General features: G+C 39.5%; 1 protein-coding gene across 1 annotated transcript in view; it reads left to right on the plus strand.

The window, feature by feature from the left end:
- Positions 1-21,775, plus strand: part of cubn (cubilin (intrinsic factor-cobalamin receptor)) — a 266,050-nt gene that overhangs the window by 26,420 nt on the left and 217,855 nt on the right. Inside the window, exons 6-11 of the mRNA XM_048606979.1 lie at positions 2,631-2,752; positions 3,818-4,016; positions 5,782-5,972; positions 10,893-11,049; positions 18,745-18,923; positions 20,932-21,097. Coding sequence (XP_048462936.1) covers positions 2,631-2,752; positions 3,818-4,016; positions 5,782-5,972; positions 10,893-11,049; positions 18,745-18,923; positions 20,932-21,097 — 1,014 coding nt within the window. The remainder of the gene's footprint in view (positions 1-2,630; positions 2,753-3,817; positions 4,017-5,781; positions 5,973-10,892; positions 11,050-18,744; positions 18,924-20,931; positions 21,098-21,775) is intronic.

The following is a 21,775-nucleotide window of genomic DNA, read 5'->3' on the forward strand; positions in this document are numbered from 1 at the left end:
AAAGGTCTAGGCCCAAAACGTCAGCCTCTCTGCTCCTATGATGCTGCTTGGCCTGCTGTGTTCATCCAGCCCTGCACCTTGTTGTCTCGAATTCTCCAGCATCTGCAGTTCCTACTATCTATGATCTGATTAGTGGCCGTTTAGGAAAAGGTGAAGTGCAACGAATCCTGGGTGTCACAGTGGAAAAGTTGCTGAAGGTCGGCATGCAGGTGCAGCAGGTAGGAAGGAAAGATAAATGCATGCTGGTCTTCATAGCAAGGGGATTTGAGTATCGGAATAAGATGTCTTGCAATTATACAGGGCCTTGGTGAGGCCACACCTTGAGTATTGTATGCAGTTTTGGTTTCCTAGTCTGAAGAAAGACATTCTTACTGTTGAGGGAGTCCAGCAAAGGTTCACCAGACTGATTCTCAGAATCGAGGACTAACATACGAGAAAAGACTGGGTCAACTGGGGTTGTATTTGTTAGAATTTCGAAGAATGAGGAGGGGCTCTCATAGAAACATACAATCCTGTAGGGACTGGACAGGCTAGTTTGGGAAGAATGTTCACAATGTTGGGCAAGTCCAGAACAAAGGGTCACAGTGTAAGAATAAGGCGTAAGAGATGATGAAGAATTTCTTCACTCAGAGCATTGTGAACCTGTGGAATTTTCTCCCACAGGAAGCCGTTGGGGCCAGTTCATTAGATATACTCAAGAGGGAGCTGGACATGGCCATTGCAGCTAAAGGGATCAAGGGAGTTTGGGGAGAGGGCAGCAATGGGATGCTGAGATTGCATGATCAGCCATGATTGTTTTGAATGGTGGTGCAGGCTCAAAGGGCTGAATGGCCTACTCCTGCACCTATTTTCTATGTTTCAGTGCTTGTGTAACACCATTGGTCTGAACTGACCACAATATGCACGCTACATGTCAATAAAAGTTCATTGCAAAGGTGTCGAGCTCCCTCTGTGATTTTTGCAAATTAACTTCCAGCTGATTTTAATGTTGGAAAGTGTGGCTGCAAAACCAAAAGAGATAGAAATCCTGATAGGAGAAGCAATAACATAAAAGTAAGCAAGAACATGCATTGATATAGCATCTTTCAAGACCTCAAAATAGTCCAAAGTGTTTCATTGTCAATTAAGTACTTCTTGAAATGTAATCACTGTTATAATGTGGAAAACTCAGCAAGCAGTTTGCATCCAGCAAGCTCCCACACAGAGCAATGAAGTAACTGGCAGGTAATCTGTTTTGTGATGTTATACAGGGATACAGGGAGACCTGCCCTGCCCTTTTTCATATGAAACTTTTATCCACCAGAGAGGGCAGATAGAGCCTCAGTTTAACATCTCATCTGCTCTCTCAGTACTATCGGGAGTTTCAGGCTGCATTACGTGTTCAAGTCTTTCAAGTAGAAATGGAACCCATAACCTTCTAACGCAAGAGTGTTACAGCTGAGTTAAGGCTGTCATTTGCCCAGTTTTGTTAACTCTACTTGCATTAAAAAAAATTTCAGATGCAAATAGTCTTTGATATGATTAATATTTTGATTGTAGTGTGAACTTGTTCTACATAGTGTTTGTAGATTTAAAACAAAACTTTTTCAGATCTTGTAAGATAAACTGCAGTCATGATTATTTTATACTTATTTCTAAGTTTCCTGTTTTAAAAATATCACACCTCTAGCATTTCAGTGAACACAGTACACTATTTAGAATGTATGGCTTGACTCAAATCATTTTATGAGGACGTTACTTGGAAATAAACTAAAACAATGACATTTCTGGAATTAAAGCATTATTTGTACTAACAGAATGGTTACACATTGCTCTTTAACAAACATTTTGAGAGAACTGGATCTTAGGGAGGGTAGTAAAACTGATGCAAAAACAAAGTTGCTGGAAAAACTCAGCAGTAAAATTGATGGGCTCCTGTGCATGGATTGGTGAAATAATGAGACAGGATGTTTGTTCTCAACCAAGGTTTTCCTAACTTGACACTATTATTGGGCATCCAGTTTTCCAAAATCAAGTCATTACTTGTTCCTCTTGAAAATGTTACTTACATCTGAATTCTATTGTTATCTCTAATAATCTCTAAAGACTGAATTTTAAGTGGGTACAGAGTCCAATTGGGAGTTGCCACCTGTGTTTGGATATCTAACGACCATTGGACTATCTTGTCCGAGCAGTGCCAACTAGACTGATGACCACTGCTGGGACATTAACAAATCGCATGAAGAAGAACCAACAGCCAAGATGAGTTGTAGTTTTGCTAGGTGAACAAATCAAAGGCAAGAGAGTAAGAAAGATCCCAACAGTTGCTGGAGGAAGACTTAGGCAGTCATTAATTGACTATTTAAGGACCTCAACTGGCACATGGACAAGTGTGGGGTGTTGTATGCCTCTCCTGCTCCAAATGAAATCGGTTAGAGGTATGATGCTGTTGCCATAGTGTCCAATTTGATGACCCCTATCTGCCATTCCATTTCCAGTGTGTGTAAAGTTCATACCCAAATATACAGAGCACTCTATAGTTTACACTAAATTTGTGGCCCATAAAAATTTACAATGAATCAACTATTGATTGTTTTATGAATGCTTAACATAAAATTAAGTACTAATTTTCCCTTGTTTTTCTATCTCAGATAACATTCTGACTTGCACTTGTCCTCCTGATTACATTGGGAATGGCTATGGAGCCAGTGGCTGTGTTCTTCTCAATGATATCTGTCAACATGATAATCCCTGTGCGAATGGGCAGTGTGTTGTAAGTTCTAAAAGATTTTGTCAAAATCTTCCTCAGCAATGTTATGGAGAAAACTTATATAAACACAAAAGCAAATCATTTGAGTAAAACGTGGAGAGTATTGACATGGATATGAAACATGAAAATGATTCATTCTGCAGACACCCAGTTACTTCTGTAACTATACAGATGTTACAATTTCTTTTTAATGCATCTATTTTTCAGTTTAAAAAAAAAATATGCAGTTGAGGTACATATGGGGTCATGGCATGAAATTTGTGTTGTTTGAACTGGCATGATGAACATGTTTGTGTGGTTTTGGAGGTGGATGATTTTTTTTTCTCTTGACACAGAAAGACCTTGTGCAGAATGCAAGCTTAAGGCCAACACATAATGGCTGCCATTACACTCACTCAGGTTCTCTCATAAATGGGATACAGGAAGAGGAGAATTCTGAACCTGAATCGCTCTTTTTTTTCTAGTTTTAGCTTAAAAAAAAGTGTTCTACAATATAACAAATTTCTTTTACAGAAGAATGTTTACAACTACAGAAGATTTTTAAAAAATGTATGATATGAGGTATACTGGTAAATAAAATCTCATGCAGTTATGTGGAAGAAATCTGCAAAGTATATCTGGACTGTTGTTTTAATAATTATAGGAAGAAAAATGAAATGCATGCTGGGACATGTTTCCAACCAGAAGCTTATTTTGAGGTTCAGTTGCAAATGATGAACCATTCATGTTTCATTATTGTCATAGAATAGTCAAGGAAAGCACAAAATTAACAATTTTGTTAAATTAACAAATTAACAAACCAAGATTTTAGAGTGTAACTTAGTCCACGGAGGGAGGTTTTGCCACTGTTGTGTATGGACAAGGAAATTTCTTGCAACTGGCACTGATCCATTGCCATCACTTCACCAGAAATTCAGCAGAAACTCAGTTTACAATTGTAGCAGGAGTTCTGCAACATACACTGTGATGTTATGACAACGGTACCAGAGAAGTTGCAAAGAAATTACTAGAAGTAACATTCAGTTCACAAGAAATTACACATTTTCCTAATTTTTTTACTTTATTCAGTTCACAATTTCAGGTTATGTGTGCATTTGTGATCCAGGATGGACCAGCACTAACTGTACTGAGAATATTAATGAATGCGCCAGCAACCCCTGCCAGAATGGTGGAAGCTGTACTGATGGTGTTAACAGTTATTCCTGTATTTGCACTAACGAGTGGACAGGCCCTCAGTGTCGAATACCACAGCAAGGTAAACTGATGAGTATCTGTGACCCCGCCTCTTCGACCTGTTTGTTTCCTCTCCACGTATCCTCTCCTCTATCCATCTTCTATTCGCCTCCACTCTCTCCCTATTTATTTCAGAACCCCCTTCCCCTCCCCCTTTTCTGATGAAGGGTCTAGGCCCGAAACGTCAGCCTTTCTGCTCCTATGATGCTGCTTGGCCTGCTGTGTTCATCCAGCTCTACACCTTGTTGTCTCAGTATCTGTGACTGTTGTGTGAATGGAGGGAGCCCAGGAGACTACCAATATTGCAATTGGTTTATAATGTCCTTTAGGGAAGGAAATTGCCATCCTTACCTGGTTTGGCCTACATGTGATTCCAGATCCACAGCAATGTGGTTGACTCTTAACTGCCCTCTGGGCAATTAGGGATGGGCAATAAATGCTGCCTAGTGACGCCCTCATCCTGTGAATGAATAAAGGAATTAATGTAGCAAGCACTATCTAAGCTTTAGACATTATTGTAGTAGTGGTCTAGGTTTACTGATCCTTTCAGTGGACTGGGGATAGAGAAGGCCAGGAAAGTGCTCCAGGACATGTGATATCACATCACTACTTCTTTCTATGTAAAGCCAACTTACAGCCTTCATAAACAAAATCGGAAATTGCTGGTGAAATTCAGCTGATCTGGCAGCATCTGTGCCATTCGCTGCCATGCCCTCTTGAGGATTGTAAAATAAAAAAAACGAACTGATCAAGAAAAAGTCCCATTAGGAATCTGATTACAGTTTAAGGATCAGTCTAGGTAGAGAAGGTGAATAGATCATGTAACTATTCCAGGGTGTATAGATTTAACACAAGGAACAAAAACAAAGTTGCTGAAAAAGCTCATCAGGTCTGGCAGCATCTGTGGAGGGGAAAACAGAGTTAACGTTTCGAGTCCGGTGATCCTTCCTCAGTTCTGAGGAACTGAGAAAGGGTCACCGGACCCGAAACGTTAACTCTGTTTTCTCCTCCACAGATGCTGCCAGACCTGCTGAGCTTTTCCAGCAACCTTGTTTTTGTTTCTGATTTACAGCATCCGCAGTTCTTTTGGTTTTTATTTTGTATAGATTTAAGTTTAGATAGTCAATTTAGAAGGAGACGTGTGGCATTGACCTTACAGAATCTTTCCTGAAGAGGAACTGGCTATTACACAACAATTGTGAAAGAACTTGCACAATTGACCTCATGGATTTTATTAACTTAGTTTCACTTCCTGCTGCTTGATATGTTAGGAATAGCTCCTTGGACACACATCAACTTCAAAGAAACTGACTTTTTCATTTTCAGCAAGTATCATTTGTATAAAAGAAATGCTGAAACTGAGAAAAGAATATTCACAATAAGTGAGACAGAATCAGTGGAGAGACATACCACTTATATCCCTGCTTCAAGTGACACAGCGGTTCCTGTTAGAACTGAAGACTTACCAGACTTTTTTGAAATTTGGCCAATTTGAGCCTGAGAAGGATTTCTGGTGCAGTGTCAAGGCACTGTTCAAAGTTTGGAAAGATGAAGGGAAATGAGCCAAGGTAGGCACTACTGATGCCAAGATGTACAAATAGACCCCCTCTCCCAAGATTCGGGACAGGGGTCTCTGGTTTCATGCTGAAGTGGGTAGAGTTTCTGGAATTCCTGTGCCATTACTTTCTCATCACTTATTTTAGTGGACAATAAAAATAACTAATGCTGCAACAAATGTCTGTAATGTTGGAACAAATGGTTGAACTAACAGTTGTCTGCTATGTTATCTTAACAAATAGTTGATCCTGCCTGTGGAGGAACATATGAAGACAGTAAGGGCATTCTCACCACCCCCAACTGGCCCAATGCATATCCCAGCAACAGGCAATGTGTCTACATTATCCGGCAGCCCACTGGGGAGCGCATCCACCTCCAGTTCACATATATGGATTTGGAATCCAACAACAGCTGTTCCTCAGTCTCCGTAGAGGTAAATTATGCCTTCCATACACTTTACAAGTATGCTCTCATGGACTTTTAGCCCTGAGTGCTCTGAAATGTGAATAGATAATTTAGCAAACCAATTGTAGTTGCTGTAGCAATGAAATGTGAGTACAATCAGAGCACTATGAGTACATTCTTATGAGGCACATTCTTTTCACATCAACCAGCCAGTGAATTCACTGTTACTGACCTCAGATTAAGTATTTCTAGGGGATTCCTTTCAGGACTTATTGAGCTCAGTGTTTTTAAAAACGACTAATTGCAGTAATCATGCAAAATAATAGATAGTTTTGAGTCCAGCAAAGTTTGATTCCTTCTTTATGCAGTTTGCATCTGGATAAAGCATTACTGATCCCTGCCCTTCTCAAAATAATAGTGCAGTGGTAGGAACCACATTGCAAATCTGGAGGGACACCACATAATTAAATGTGTAGTTTCCCACAAAAAGGAGTCAAGCTTTGCTTCAAAGTTTGTACATGTGTGTTTTGGGGGAGGATTACTGTAGAGAATGAAAAGCATTATAGCTACCAGCACTTTTTAAAAATTATAGTACTTTGTCTGTTAGGCACAGAGCTGTTGTATCCGTGAATCTAATCTGATTAGAAGACAGTCTATTCCTTTGAACAGTGTTTCAGAAAATTCCCATGACTAGACTTGTGGCCAAAAAGTATATTTTGATTCCATAAAAGATTTGATTGAAAAAAATAACTGTCTCGATAGGACTGACTGAAATCCCTTGGTGAATTTGCTTCAAAATTAAATCACAGCAATGTATTGATAACATTTTTGAGATCTCCACTTAAATATTCCAATTCATATAATTACTGCATACTGCATATGAGTCTTTTGTTTGACATTTGTGGCTTACGTACATCCTGCACAATGATGGTTTGACATGCACTCCCCTTCCCCATTGAATCTGGACGAAGTGGGCTGAGCAGGGAATATGACAGCATTGTCGGAGACATTGCATGTTTTCTTACTGCAGAATTATTTTATCAATATTCAATCGACACACTGCATTAAAAATCTTTTAATGTTCTTTTAGCCTGGCTGTGGAAATAATGTGAAAAATCCCCCAGAAGGCCAAATCTTGACCAAATAATGCATTTTATTATTTCCACTTGAGTGGTATTTCCAAAAGGAAAGTGATCCCTTATAGAACACATAAAAGAATTCACCAATAGCTTCAACTCTTCTATCCAGTGATGTGTATCCTTAGCTTATTATGTTTCTGAATTTTTGACAGTGCTAATTGTAGTCACAAATAGTATAGAAATTGATGAAGTGAGGCAGAGAAAGTCAAAGAAATGTTATTTTGCAGTTTAATGCAAAAGAAATTATCAGTATAAATGTAACTGCTCTTGGTTGGAATATTATAGATATGGTCATCATCTGAGAATTCTGATGGTTTCAAAATGTTTTTCAAACAAATTAGTTGCTTTATTATGTTACGGTGTTTATGCTATTTCATTATAGTTAATTATAATGGTATTTATTATGCAACCTTCAAAGCACTAAAATGGATATTTATTTGTGCTAATGTAATGACACTCACACAGGAATCAGATGAGGGTCTCTTTTCTTGATTGCAGATGGGGCCTGCAGCAGGCTGTCAGATAAGATATAAAAAGAAGAGCCATATATCTTGAAGCCTATGATTATCTATCACGGAGAGCAGTTGTGCAAGAATTATAGCTCATCCTCTGATCCTCGTGGTAACCATGTCACAAACCATGGGGAGATCGTGGCCTAGTGGTGTAATCGCTATCCTATTAATCCAGAAACTCAGCCAGTGATCTGGAGACCCACACTCAAATCCTGCCATGGCAGATGTGGGAATTTGAATTCAATTTTTAAAATTCTGGAAATAAGGGTCTAATGATGATAGTGAAGCTGTTACTGATTGTCAAAAAAATCCGTATGGTTCACTAATGTCCTTCAGGGAAGGAAATGTGCCATCCTTATATGGTCTGGCCTACATGTGAATTCAGGGCCACAGCAAAGTGGCTGACTCTCAACTGCCCTCTGAAACAGGCTACTTAATTGTATCAATTGTAACAAGGTCTACATCATGTGGACTGCAGTAGTTCAAGAAGGCAGCTCACAACCACCTTCACAAGGGCAGCTGGGGACAGGCCATAAATGTTGGCCAGCCAGTGATGCCCACATCCCACGAATGAATAAAATTAAGAAATAATATCTCCTTATCGGAATATGGCTTGGCATATATTACAGCCTTGTGAGTAGGATGGCTAGGAAATATGGGAGGCATAGAGACAGTATTTCTAAGTGCATGGTTTAAAGACCATATCTTGTTATTTTTGTGCTTTCTATAACTGTGGACTGAAATCAGAAAGAATTGCTTTAAAAGATTGGAATTTACAGGAATGGCTATCTGTTTTGATAGCAAATAATTTGATATCTATTGTGAACACTATTTGTGTAGCTGTGTTTTCCAGCAATGTGCCAACTAAACTGGTTCTGAGGAATTGTTCATGAATAAAGCTGATTAGTTTGTGGAGTAGGGGCCAGTTATCAAAACAAAGGTCCTCCACCTGCCAACAACAAGGTGATTAGTTGTCAGGTAGCTCAACAACTTGGGCTGTGAACAAGACAGAGAAAAGTTAGTCAGTCCAGAAGAGAAACCAACAGGTCTGCAGTAGCCTGAAACTCTTTATTTCAGTTCCTTGCAGTAAGCCACTTTAAGCTTAAAGGAAACCAGCTTATTTTCTCTTCAGCAGATGCTGCCAGTTGTGACTTTGAACTGGCTAAGTAAGAGACCTTGCATAAGTGAACCAGCAACTCTGTGCCTTTTGCAACCCAGTAGAAGTATTCAAAAAATGGAAGGTTGAATGGTTATGGAACAGCAAGAAACAACAAACAGATTTTGTGAACAGAAAGCTAACAACATTTTTGCCAATGCCCCCTCTCTCTTCAGAGGGTTGGTGTGGACTCGATGGGCCAAATGGCCTGTTTCCACACTGTAGAGATACGATGATTCTAAGCATCTATTATAGCATTGGTAGCTTCCTCTCCAGAAATCATATGTCTGCTTATAACATCTTGTCAAGATCCTGATGCTACAACAATTTCCTGAGCTGTCACAGTGTCCGGGGCCTCTGAACATGACAGCAATGTGGGAATCTTCCTATTTAATCACATTTTGATCATAATTGAGAAAACATGACATTGATGCTTTTGAGTATTTTGCCCTTTTGAAGTCTTACCTCCGGAATCCTGAAGCCAAGAGGATTCATTTTCTTTCCTCTCCTTGGAGAATGAAGGTTTTCATCTGTTCCACTGCTAGTTCTTTATTCTCTTGACTGACAGTGATACAACTGCTAACAGTCTTATAACTGTTTAACTAATCCCTTGCAACTCAATATATCCATGTCAGTGCTTGTGCATTTAAAATGCCAGGACAGAATTCGTGACGTTGCCCCAACAACTGTTAACTTAATAGTACTTGGACAGTGCCTGAATATGTGTAGCTCCAACAACACTCAAGACGCTTGACACCATCCAGAACAAAGTAGCGTGCTTGATTAGCACCACATCTACAAACACTAAATCCATCACAGAAGCTCAGTAGCAACTGTGTGTACCATCTACAAAATGCATTGCAGAAATTCACCATAGCTCTTAAAACTGCACTTCTGAACCCGTAACCACTTCCACCTAGAAGGGCAGGGCAGCAGATCCACGGTAACACCATCACCTGCAATTTCCTCTTCAAGCCATTCACCATCCTGACTTGGAAATGTATTGCCATTCTTTCAGTGTTGCTGGATCAAAATACTAGAACTCTCTCCCTAACAGTATTTACACCATGCACCAAATGGACTGCAGTGGTTCAAGAAGACAGTTTAGCACTACCTTCCCAAGGGCAGTCAAGGCAAGATAATAAATATTGGCCTAACCAGTGATGCCAACATCCTGTGAGTAAATTTAAAAAATGTGATTTGAGGAACTGGCCTTGTTCGCAAGTGGACTCTTCAATGTAAAAGACAGAATAGCTTATTTAATTGTACATGTGGCAACGTTTGTCCTTTCAGAGTGGGTGAGTATATGTAAGAGCATAAAAAGGGTTTGAAGAAAGCGCAAGAAACTAAAAATACTCATCATGGGTCTTGCCAATCCCTTTATCTGTCCTGAATGAATGAGTATGTAAGAGAAGGCAATACCTGGTATGGGAGGTGAAATAGATCCCCTGGTTTTAAAGCCTCCAGCTCCTGGATTAATCCAGTATTCCATCAACGGTTTGATATCTGATGAGATCAAAAGATTTTTCATTAGGAATCCAAGCTAGGATGCCTGAAGATCAAATCATTTTAAAAGGTTTGTTTAAAGATTTATTTCTTGTGGATACTGAATGTTCTGAGGAAGAACCATGTTGGACTCGTAACATTTAGTCTGTTTTTGTAGTGATTGGGACCAGGTGGAACTTACTGACTGCAAGGTTTTTGATTGGTGTGTTAACCTGGGTCAGGGAGACCTGGCTGATGAACATAAACAGGGGATTCAGAATCCCTTTACCTAAGGAAACTGACTCCGAGCTGGTTGGCCACATTGTGCACATGAAAATAATGGGTGACTTGATGATGGAATACTGTCTTCTGTGCAGTGATTTAAGTTTCTCTCTCCATTGAGGCTGTCAAACCTGCTGAGTTCCTTCAACCTTTTCAGTTCTTATTTCAAATCTCCACCATGCACAGTATTTTGCTTTTATTTGAGAACTACTAGTATTAACAAGTGTCTGTTTAAGCATTGATTGTTTATCCAATGACCTGCTTTAGTTATTATGATTTGAGTGATGACCACACCCCATTTAGGTGATCCATTGAAGCACTTTTCTTATGAAAAGTATTTTTTGATCTTTCACTCGATTTTATTTGGATTTTAGGTTCGTGATGGTGAAACAGAGCTGGATCCTCTAATCAACAAGTTCTGTGGTTCCACCCTCCCAGCTCCCATTACTACAAATGGTAACAAACTGTGGATTAAATTTGAATCAGACATTTCTGCCTCAAAAGGAGGTTTTATTGCACTATATGAAGTTGGTAAGGATTCACTTTTGCTTTTATCTGTAAAGTAACATGGTAGTGTATTGATTTGTTGTGGCATAAAGTGATAGAGCACCATTATTTTTCACAGGTTGAGTTCCTGTTGATGTGGTAGCATTCCCTAATGCATAAGATGACTCCAGGTTATTTATTGATTCATGTGTAACAAGTACTGCTATCTAAGCCAGAACTTGTTACCCAAAATCCCCGATTGCCACTGAGAGGGTGATGGTGAACTGTCCTCTTGAATACTTGTACTCCATGGTGAGTAGATAGACCCACTGTGCTGTTGGGAAAAGAGTGCCAGGACTTTGAGGAGTCAGAAGGAGAGTTATTTGCTGCAGAATTCCTAGCTGTTTTTGTAACTATTTTATCTATGTGGCTGATCCAGTTATGTTTCTAATCAATGGTAATTTCCCAAGGATTTGATGGTAGGTAATACCATTGAACATCAAGGGCAGATAATTGGATTCTTTCGTGTTGGAAGATGGTTATTGCCGGCACATACATGATGCAAATATTACTTGTTACTTGTCAGCCAAAACTTGGATATTGTCCAGGTCTTGTTTCATTCAGAGCTGGACTGCTTCATTGCCAAATGGCACTGAACATTGCTGAATCATTTTAAAAATCCCCAATGCTGACCTTAGCATGGAGGAAAGGTCATTGATGAAGCAATTAAAGATGATTGGGCCTAGGACACTTTCCTGAGGAACTCCTGAGGTGATGACCTGGAACTGAAATAATTAAACTGTTAGAACTACAATCCTCTCTTTTTTTGTTCTAGCTATGTCTCAATCAGTGGATAATTTTCTCCCCGATTCCCACTTTTGAGATTTCATCTGCAATAGAGATATGACAAACTTTGGCAGTATATTCTTAAATCTACAGAGATATTGGAGGCTGTAGTTCTTAGAAACATGATATAATCTAAAGATCAGCTTAAATCAGAGTTCAAATTAAATGGTTTGGGATATATTCAGTGTATTTGTGAGCTAAGGTGGAGCAGTTCAATGACAAAGACCACCACCATCTTCTCCAGATTAATTAGGGATGGATAATAAATGTTGGCCCAGCAAGTGATATCCACATTCACTGAAATGATTAAAAAAGAACAGCTAAAGTTGTAGTGAATTTCATTAATCTTCACAAGGAAAAGTTGCCTTTATGTTAACTTTGGAGCCCTTTTAAAGGTTTTGATGGCACAATTGCCAGTTGTCAGCAACTGTACTCAGGCCTTCCAAGAATGGATTTCACAGGGAAGGACAGCAAGTCTCCCATTTAAAGTCCAAAATCTTTCAGATATAATGAACTAATTAACTGATTAGCATCAGAACTTAGAGGTAGTGCAACTGAGGCAGTGTCTCATTGCAATTTTGTTCAACTTTAACTTTGTTCCCCAGCATCTAGGAATCAAGCTTTGTGCCCTCTCACATCCCAAGAATCTCAGGTTCAAAGTGAATATAAAGAACCAGATAGAATTAGATTTTCCTCTTCAGCCTGTGGGAAGGAGTGCAACCTGGTAGAATTAATTGTCAACCATTTTAGAAGCTGTCTGATTTTCATTCCTTTTCAATCTATCCCAGAGTGGTAGAACAGTGAGACAGAGGGGGTGAGAGAGAGTGAGAGAGAGAAACATAAATGCACGGAAAGAACAATGGGAAACAAATATGGACAAAGACATGGAAGCAGGCTTTAGGGGGAGAAAAAAACCCTGCAAAGACCATTTGAGCCAGTTTCTGTGCTGCAAGTTGCAAAATAAGAAAAATAAATAGGCTTAGAAAAGGGAGAGAAGGAAAAGATACAGAAGTCACATTGAGTAAATGAATATCTGAAACGTCGTAACACAGAGAGGTAGAGAAGAACAATGCTCTATGGAAAAGCATGGATTACTAAACATTACACTTTAGTTTTTTAAAAAAATGTCACACATATATAGGTGCTTGGGTAAAGTCAATGCTCCTGCATTCCAGGTAACTCTGAGATGGGGATGCTTCTCTGAGCATTGCTCCTTTTGGGAAAGCAGAATTGGTCAATTTGCCATATTTTTAAAAAATGGAATTGTTTTACTGTTCCTCTGTTGATGCTTTCTAATATTCATATTTGAGTGCAAAAGTTCTGTCTGAGTGAAATAGCAATTCAGATCTCAAGGAAGAAAAGACCACATCTAAAGTACTGTTAGCCAATCTCCCCTGTGAAACTATCTATTTAAACCATTACAATAAATAGTAAATCAGTGTGCATGTTTGAGTATTTATATTTCAGAAAGAAACCACCATTTTGCCATATTCCCTGGTAGAAAGCTTTGATGCAAGTAACTGTTAAAAATAGTTTTAGCTACCCTAAAAGCAAAGGACAAATAGAAGCAAGCTTACTTTACTGACATTCTTGTGTATCTGTCTAGTTGTAAGAGAAAACCTTTATTTGCACAGATTTAATGATTTGTTTCTGAAAATATACCTTTTCAGAGCCAATGGTGTACATCTTTGAGTATTACACAAAGACATTTTTTGACCATGATCTTTCCATCAATAGAAATCTGTATTTATCCAGTACCTTTCCCAAAGACCTTCAAAAAGCATTATAAAGCAAAGAATAAATCTGAATGGCACAGAAAATATTGAGCAGATGACCAAAACTTGATCAATATGGTAAATTATAGAGAATATCTTAAAGGTGAAAAAGGGTGAGGCCATGGAGAGATTTGAAAACAAGTTTGAGAAATTTAACATTGAGGTTTTGCTGAACTGCAAGTCATTGCATCTCAACGAGCAGAAACGGGGTTTGTAAATCAGCTAGATTTGGTGCAAGTTAGGATGTGGGCAAAATAGTCTTGGCTAACATTAGATTCAGAATAATGCATAAGCATGAGAGGCCAGCCAGAAATATTTCAGAATGGTAAAACAGGTTTTTTAACAAAATATAGGTATGAATAAATGTTTCAAAAACAGAATAACTGAGGCAGGGGTGAGGCTAGTTGATGTGACAGAGATGAAATAGGTGGACTTAGCGACAACACAGACATACAGCTAAAAGACCATCCTGGGTCAAATATCACACTGAGGTTGTGAATAGTATGAATCATAGGAAAATTGTATCACAAAAGGAGAGCATTTGACCCGTTGTGTTAGGTCTGGCTTTCTGCAACAGCAACTCAGTGTAACCCACTCCCTCGCCGTTTCCCTGCAGCAATTTTCTTTTTTTATTCAATTACTTACTTAATTCCCTTTTGGAAGCTGTGAATGCATCTGCCTTTACCACCCTTCCAGATGGTGGATTCCAGTTTCCAATCACTCATGCTGCTTTTGGTCCTTTTACCAATTACCTTTTAATTGGTGTTCCTCTGAATTCCAACCTTTTCGACTCAGAGGTTTAGGCTCAGGCTGTTTCCAGGAGATGGATCAAAGTCATGGGGGATCAGGACAAAGTAGATAGAGAGAAGCTGTTCGCATTAGTGGAACAGTTGGTGACCAATGGATACTGATTTTAAGGTGAATAGCAAAAGAACCAAAGACAAAATGAAGAAAGACCTTTTCACACAGCAAGTGGTTAGGGTTTGATATGCACTGAACGAGTGTGTGCTGGATGTAGATTTACTCATGGCTTTCAAGGGGCTAATGGATAATTGTCTGAAGCGAATAGTTTGCAAGGCTGTGTTGTAGAAGTAAGGAGTTGGCCAAGCTGATTTACCTTTGGAGTGAACCAGCATGCACTTGTCAGGACACGTGGCGTCCTTCTCTGCTGTAATAATTCTATGAATCAAGAGAATAGAATTTGGAAAAGGGACCAAGGCAATGGTTTCAATTCTCCAAAAATTTAATTGGAGGATTTTCTGCTCATCCAGATATCAGATTGGCAACAATTAGGCAAACAGGGGGTGGGGGGCTATGGATGTGTGTGTGTGGTCAGGAGAAGTGGTGGAGGGGTAAAACCAAACACCACCAGTGTAAATGTGGAAACTGACACTGCTTTACAAGCTGATGCTACAGGCTGGCAACATCCAGATGAGAAATAGGAGGAAGCAGATGATAGTTCTTTCAACGACACTAGGGGAGCAGCAGGAGTGGCATTGATGCTGATTCTATGGCTACATTTAGGTGAATAAGAATGGAGCCAGGCAGCAAGATTCCCACCCACTTGGAAAACAGTGGAGGCAGTGGGATTGGATGATGTGATCAACCATGTCAAAGACTGTGAAAAGGTTGAGGATGGTGAAGAGGGACAGCTTTCTTTGGTCAGAGTGACTTAGGATATCATTTGTGACTTTAATAAGGCACTGTGGTGAAGTGGGAGGGGAAGATGATTGTAAAGAATTAGACGTGGAATTCCAGCAAAGATGAGCACTCATTCTGGAGGTGCCACATGTTCAAGAACTTGGCACAGGAAAAGGAGTTTGGAAATGAGCTGATAGCTTGCACAGGTAAGGGAGTTAAGTGTTTTTTTTTAGCAAGCAATGTAATGTCAGCAAATTTGAAGGAGAGATGGAAAGCACCTGAAGGAAGTGAACTATTTACAATGTCAGCCAACATGGGATCCAGAAAGGGTACTGGTGGTTAACTGTGAGTTACCTTTGTATTCAAGAATGATCTGTATAATGAATAATTTTACCTTAGTTTTTAGTTTTGAAAGAACGATATGATAGTGTTTTTAGTGATTCAATCACACCTGGCATAAGTCGTTAAACCAGCTAGCCACCATATCTGTTCAAGTCTATGTCTTTTGGTTTTAGAGAGCAGATATAGGTCCATATCAAAGAATGGCTAGGGTTTTAGTAGGTGTGAGGTGATCAAAGATAGAGATAAGGATGTAGCTAAGCAGCTCCATATCTGCAATAATGTTGTGGCAAACAAGGGACAAAGTTTGGCAAGAGAAATTTTGAGAGTGTAGTTGTAATTGAAAAGGAAGAGAGTTTCATTCAGCACAAATAAGGGAGAAAGTAGGGTTTAGAGGGGAAGTAGGACGTGTGTGGAGAACAATCTATGGAAGCAATCAGAGATGGGCTTATCTTTACTGAGCTTTCAGTCAAGGTCCCTTACCGATGGGCAGCAAACATTGTCTTTTCAAGCAACACCCACATCCCATGAAAAGAGCAGTAAAAAACAGAGCATTAGTTCGGATGTTCAGCATCATTCACATGTACAGTGTACGGTAATGGGTCTGAAAGAGTTAATGTTTGAAACTGCATTAAGCTCCACCTAATCTGCTAATGTCATACTGGCTTGAGTGGGGATAAGGCAGAACATCTTCAGATCTTGTGAAGTACATATTTATATCTAAAAGTCTTCTCAGTCTTCATTTATCTTACTAATGTAAATTGGACATATTTATAACCATACAATAAATTACATATTGCTGAGACTTATTCATGTTTGATTTTCTTCTACTATACACCAAATAAGACTTTAGACTGGGCTAAGGAAAGGTGGTTGCAAAACCCCTACCCACAAATATCACATGGTAATCAGTGGTGTGTATCATTCTTAAAATCACGAGGTAAGTGGTGAAAGATTCCTTTGGATCCAGGAGAAGGAATTTCCAGAAGATGAAGTGAGCTTACTGCTTTAAAGACCTGTGAGCAGGTTGACTAGAAAGTATCTCAGCAAAACTCATCATGGCCTCTTGTGATGCAATGGTAATGTCCATACTACTGGACCAGGAGACCAAGATTCAATCCCCACATTTTCCAAAGGTGTCTAATACCATTACTGAATGTGTTGATTTAAAAAAAAAATCAGCAGAAACTCAAGGAAAGACCAACAATTGAGAAATAGCACTCTAGGCTGAAGCCTAGCCTCTCGACTTCAGGAAGTAGAGAGGAGGACATGCCCCTATTTGTATAATTACTGCTGAGGTGATGTTCGAGAGCTTCAGGTTCCTAGGAATAAATATCCAACATCTATCCTGGTCCATCCACGTTGACACTACAATCAAGAAAGCAAACCAACACCTCTACCTCCTTAGAAGGCTAAGGAAATTTGGCATGTTCACAATGACTCTTACCAATTTTTATAGATGCACCATAGAAAGTATCTGAGCAGGATGCACCAGGCTTGGTATTGCAACTTCTCTGCTCAAGACTGCATGAAATTACAGAGAGTTATGAACGCAGCCCAGTCCATCATGAAAACCAGCCTTCCTCCGTCTATACTTCCTGCTGCATCGGGAAAGCATCCAACATAATCAAGGACTTCTCTCACCAGGGTTATACTCTCTTCCACCTTCTTCCATCAGGCAGAAAATACAAAAGATCAAAAACACATATCAACAGATTCATGGGATAACAAGGTGTAGAGCTGAATGAACACAGCAGGCCAAGCAGCATCAGAGGAGCAGGAAGGCTGACGTTTTGGGCCTAGACCCTTCTTCAGAAATCAACAGATTCATGAACAGCTTCTTCCCTGCTGTTATCAGACCTATGAATGTACCTCTCATATATTAGAGGTGATCTTTCTCCGCACCTTGTCTGTAGCTGTAAAGCTATAGTTTTTATTCTTTTCTTACCTTGATGAACTGATGTAAGATATGATTTGTCTGGTTAGCACACAAAACAATATTTTTCACTGTATCTCAGTACATGTGACAATAATAAATCAAACCAAATCAGGAAGCACAGAAGAAGCAGTGCGAGCTAGAAACAGCTTACATTCTAGTTTCATCCAGCAGTTAAAGATTCCATCAGAAGCAAGAATCTGTAGAAGCATTTCTTGTTAGGGGCAAAAATGTGAACAGTGAAAAAGAAACAGACTGCTTGCAGTTTGCATTGAGCATTGCTGCCAATAGCAAGCAGACACCATGTGAAATGGATAACGAACTAGGAAAATCAAGGGCCATAGAAGTACTTTACATTAAGTTTGCAGCACTGGGAACATTGTGAAACAAATTTAAGGTGACAATTTAAAGGGACAATTTAAAAGTTATAGCAGGAATGGAATGGTTCAAGAATGTTACTCACCTTACAATCTCAAAGGCAGTTAGGATGAGCAATACATTCTGATCTAGCCACTAACACCCACATCCCATGGAAGAATAAAACCAAAGGATGCCAAGGTTATGGTTTGAGAGTTTGCAAGGTGATTGTGATTAAGGGAGACAAAGCAGGCCTGTTAACTCAGGAAAGGGAATGTAATAAATTGAGCCAGAGGTTGAAATCTCCAAGGTTGAAGAATTGCTCAGTGTAAAGGCATTTCACTGCATACTTCAAGAGAAAATGCGACATTCAAATATACTTTTCATTCTCCACAATATAAATACACACAGTTTGAGATTTTGAACTTTTGCTATATAATGGTTGGCAAAGCGTCTTTGCAAGATCTAGATAATTTTACTTTTACACTATCAATTTGCCTTATCCTGACTTGAGTCAACACCCATGCATGTACATATTCCAGCAGCCCTTTGAATAATAACAGAGTGGAACCTATGGCTGGTTTCCCCGTGCCCCAGCCCAGCAACACCACTGGGAGACTGTACAGTGATCTCAACTGTAATAAATTAACTTCTCGCACAATGGGGAGGGGTGGAAGGAAGTCTGGAATCTGCCTAATCAGTGGTTCCTTTCCACAAATGAGCAATGCGTAATCTACTGAGGCATTGGAAAAGAATTCCATTAACTCATTTTTAGCTGCAGTCTTTATTCCATTAATGCTCTCCTTTTTCACTGTTTCCAAATTGTTTCCTGATGTTTCAACACAGCATGCGGTGGCACACTGAATGGCAATGGAGTGATAGAGTCTCCTTATTATCCTAAGTCATACCCGCATGACAAATCCTGTGAGTGGGTTATCAACCAACTAGAAGGACAAGTGGTGACACTCAACTTCATTTCCTTTGATATTGAGAATGCTACAAACTGCAACAATGACTATGTGGAGGTATGGGAGCAAAGATTTTTAATCAAACAATAGGTGAAACTATCGTTGACATAAACGCTTACTATCCATACCTCAGAAATGATCAGGTATTCACCAGAAATACGCTGATCATTTGAAACACAACATTTTATGCTAGCACCCAGACAGATAATAGTAATTAAGAATAGAACACAAAACTAAAATAACTGTCCTTCCAGCATTTCTCTCAGTTCAAGAGTGGTTGTTTTCACCCTTTCAGTGCCTTGTTGTGTTATCTATTGAACATTACATTGATGAATATCTGAAAGAGAAAGGTAAGTATTTCAGACATGGGGGTAGAATCTTGTAGAGGTGCTGGAATCTCACTTGCCAAGTGAACAGTCAGCAAGAGGCCCAAGATGCCTCTTTCCAGGAAGGCCAACTGAGTTACGGGCCAATCAGGCAATGACAAGGCAACCAGAGGTTCTTACTCTGGAATCTTACCCTGGCGTGTTGGCTGAGGGCCTACGGAGCTAGTGTTTGCAGCCAATCAGTGACAGTTAGCACTTGTCCTCAGCAAAGCCATAGGGAAGCCCATAGCTGCTGCTGGAAGGGCACTTCCCTGACATCCCAGGATCACAGAGGATCCAGGCCACAGTTACACAATTATGAGGGAGATGTTTTGCAGCATGGGCCTGTGGTAGATGTATGCAATGGGGTCGAACATAAAGGCGGGGTAGGCTAGCTCACAGTGGCCCCCACTCTACATTTTATTCATGAATGAATTTGATTGAGGAGCGATCACTCCTTGCCTTCCCTGAGGTTACAAGTAGCCCAAATGGTTTGACCTGGTATGCGCACTGCATGGCAACAGGCCCATTTGCAGTTAGGTTAATCCCAGAGGCAGTGGGATGAAGTGTTTAAATGGTCCTTAATTGGTCATTAAAGGTCTCAGTAGATGTTGGAATGAGAAAGCCGACTTTATGCCTTTCCATCCTGAACTTAATTCTGGAAGAGGTGGGAAGGTGGTAAGTTTCAGGTAAGGCAACATCCTGCCTAACTAATTATCCCGCCCACCAACAAGCCTGCGACCAGGGAGAGCAGCAGCTTCTGCCCAATGTTTTCTTTAGTTCTGATCAAACAGTTTCACCTGATATGTTGTCCTTCTCTTTCAAACTAATGTATTTACAGCTATTTTCTGTTTACTTTTCAAATTTTGTTTCTACCATGCATCAGCATTTTGCTTGTTTTCGTGTTTTTTGTTTAACTTTTCACAGAACCACCTAAATATTTTTCCATACCTCATTAAGATCTTTAAAAGTACATTCTCTTCTTTATGTAAGCCATAATTTTAAAAAAAGCAGTACAAGCAGTCTCTTTTCATTTAATTAATTTTCTTAAATCTATTATTATTGTGACATAAGTCAAAAGTGGAATTGCTCTGATTTTTAAAATGCTGATGTTTAAATAACAAAAGCAAAAAAAATCCTTCTTACAGCCTTGTTCACTGCTTATTAATGTCGAAAAGATGTTTGTTGATCCACTTCATATGAAAAACTTAGTGCCCTTGTGTCCCTACCTCTGGGCCAGGAGGCCTCGGTTCAAACCCCATCTGCTCCAGGGGTGTGTAATTACAACTCTAAGCAGGTTAATTAGAAAATATCTAAAAGCTATGGCTTAGGAATTCAGTTGGATCTATATTGTCAGTGGAAAAATAGCTGAGCCTTCTTACCATCCGTGCCAAACTGTGGGATGGGATCCTTTGTTGTTCACTGTGTCCAGGCTATTTAAACAGAAGCGTCCAGACTTCACCTTTATACAACAAGAAATTACGTTAGTTATTTAAGATAGTGAAATAACCTAGCAGTACTTTCAATACTTTTAATAAAGCAGTTGTCTTTTAGTATGAAGCTGTACTTCTGTTTTGGATTCTTGGTATGCATTTTAGAGTTTTATGTCTTTTACATGAAGAAATTGCTTTTCTTTTGAAAGAGTTATTCATTTTTCTCCAAATGAGTTGCCAATCTGAAATGAGTCTGTTTGGTACTAGGTCAGAGATGGACCTGTGATAGACTCTCCACTGATTGGTAAATATTGCGGTACCAACATTCCACCAATAGTCCAGTCAATGCAGAGGTCAATGTTTGTCAAGTTCAAGACAGACTCCAAAATAAGTAGCCGTGGATTTCAAGTCAAGTATGGATCAGCTGTGAAAGGTAATTTAAAATATCTCCATTAATATTATCTATGCTCCTTTCTCTTGTTTTAATCTTCTTAAGAAATTCGGCTGCGGTGGATTCAAAATTGCAAGGTAGTGTGAACTCTCCTGGTACTAAGCATGAGGTAGGATATTGAGCTTATAAACCCATGCACCTGATACTGATGCACATGTCTAAAACCATGAGGGGCATGGATTGGGTGAATAGCCAATGTCTTTTCCCAATGGTAGGGGAGTCTAAAACTAGAGGGCATAGGTTTAAGATGAGAGGGGGAAGATAACTAAGGGACCTAACAGAAAACCTTTTCACACAGAGAGTGATGCATGTATGGAATGAGCTGCCAGAGGAAGCAGTGGACAAAAACAGAAGTTGCTGGAATAGCTCAGCAGGTCTGGCAGCATCGGTAGAGAAAAAAATCAGAGTTAATGTTTCAGGTCTGGTGACCCTTCCTCAGAACAGTGGAAGCTGATACAATGGCAACATTTAAAGGGCATCTGAATGGGTACATATAGGAAATAATATGGTACAAATAGGAAGGGTTTTTGGGATATGGGCCAAATGCTGGCAAATGGGACTAGATTAATTTAGGATATTTGATTGGCATGGATGAGTTGGACTGAGGGGTCTGTTTAAATGCTATACAACTCTATAACTCTATAAGTCTATATCTTAGTA

The sequence above is a fragment of the Rhincodon typus genome, chromosome 2 (genome assembly GCF_021869965.1).
Source record: "Rhincodon typus isolate 14 chromosome 2, sRhiTyp1.1, whole genome shotgun sequence".
Classification (NCBI taxonomy): Eukaryota; Metazoa; Chordata; class Chondrichthyes; order Orectolobiformes; family Rhincodontidae; genus Rhincodon; species Rhincodon typus.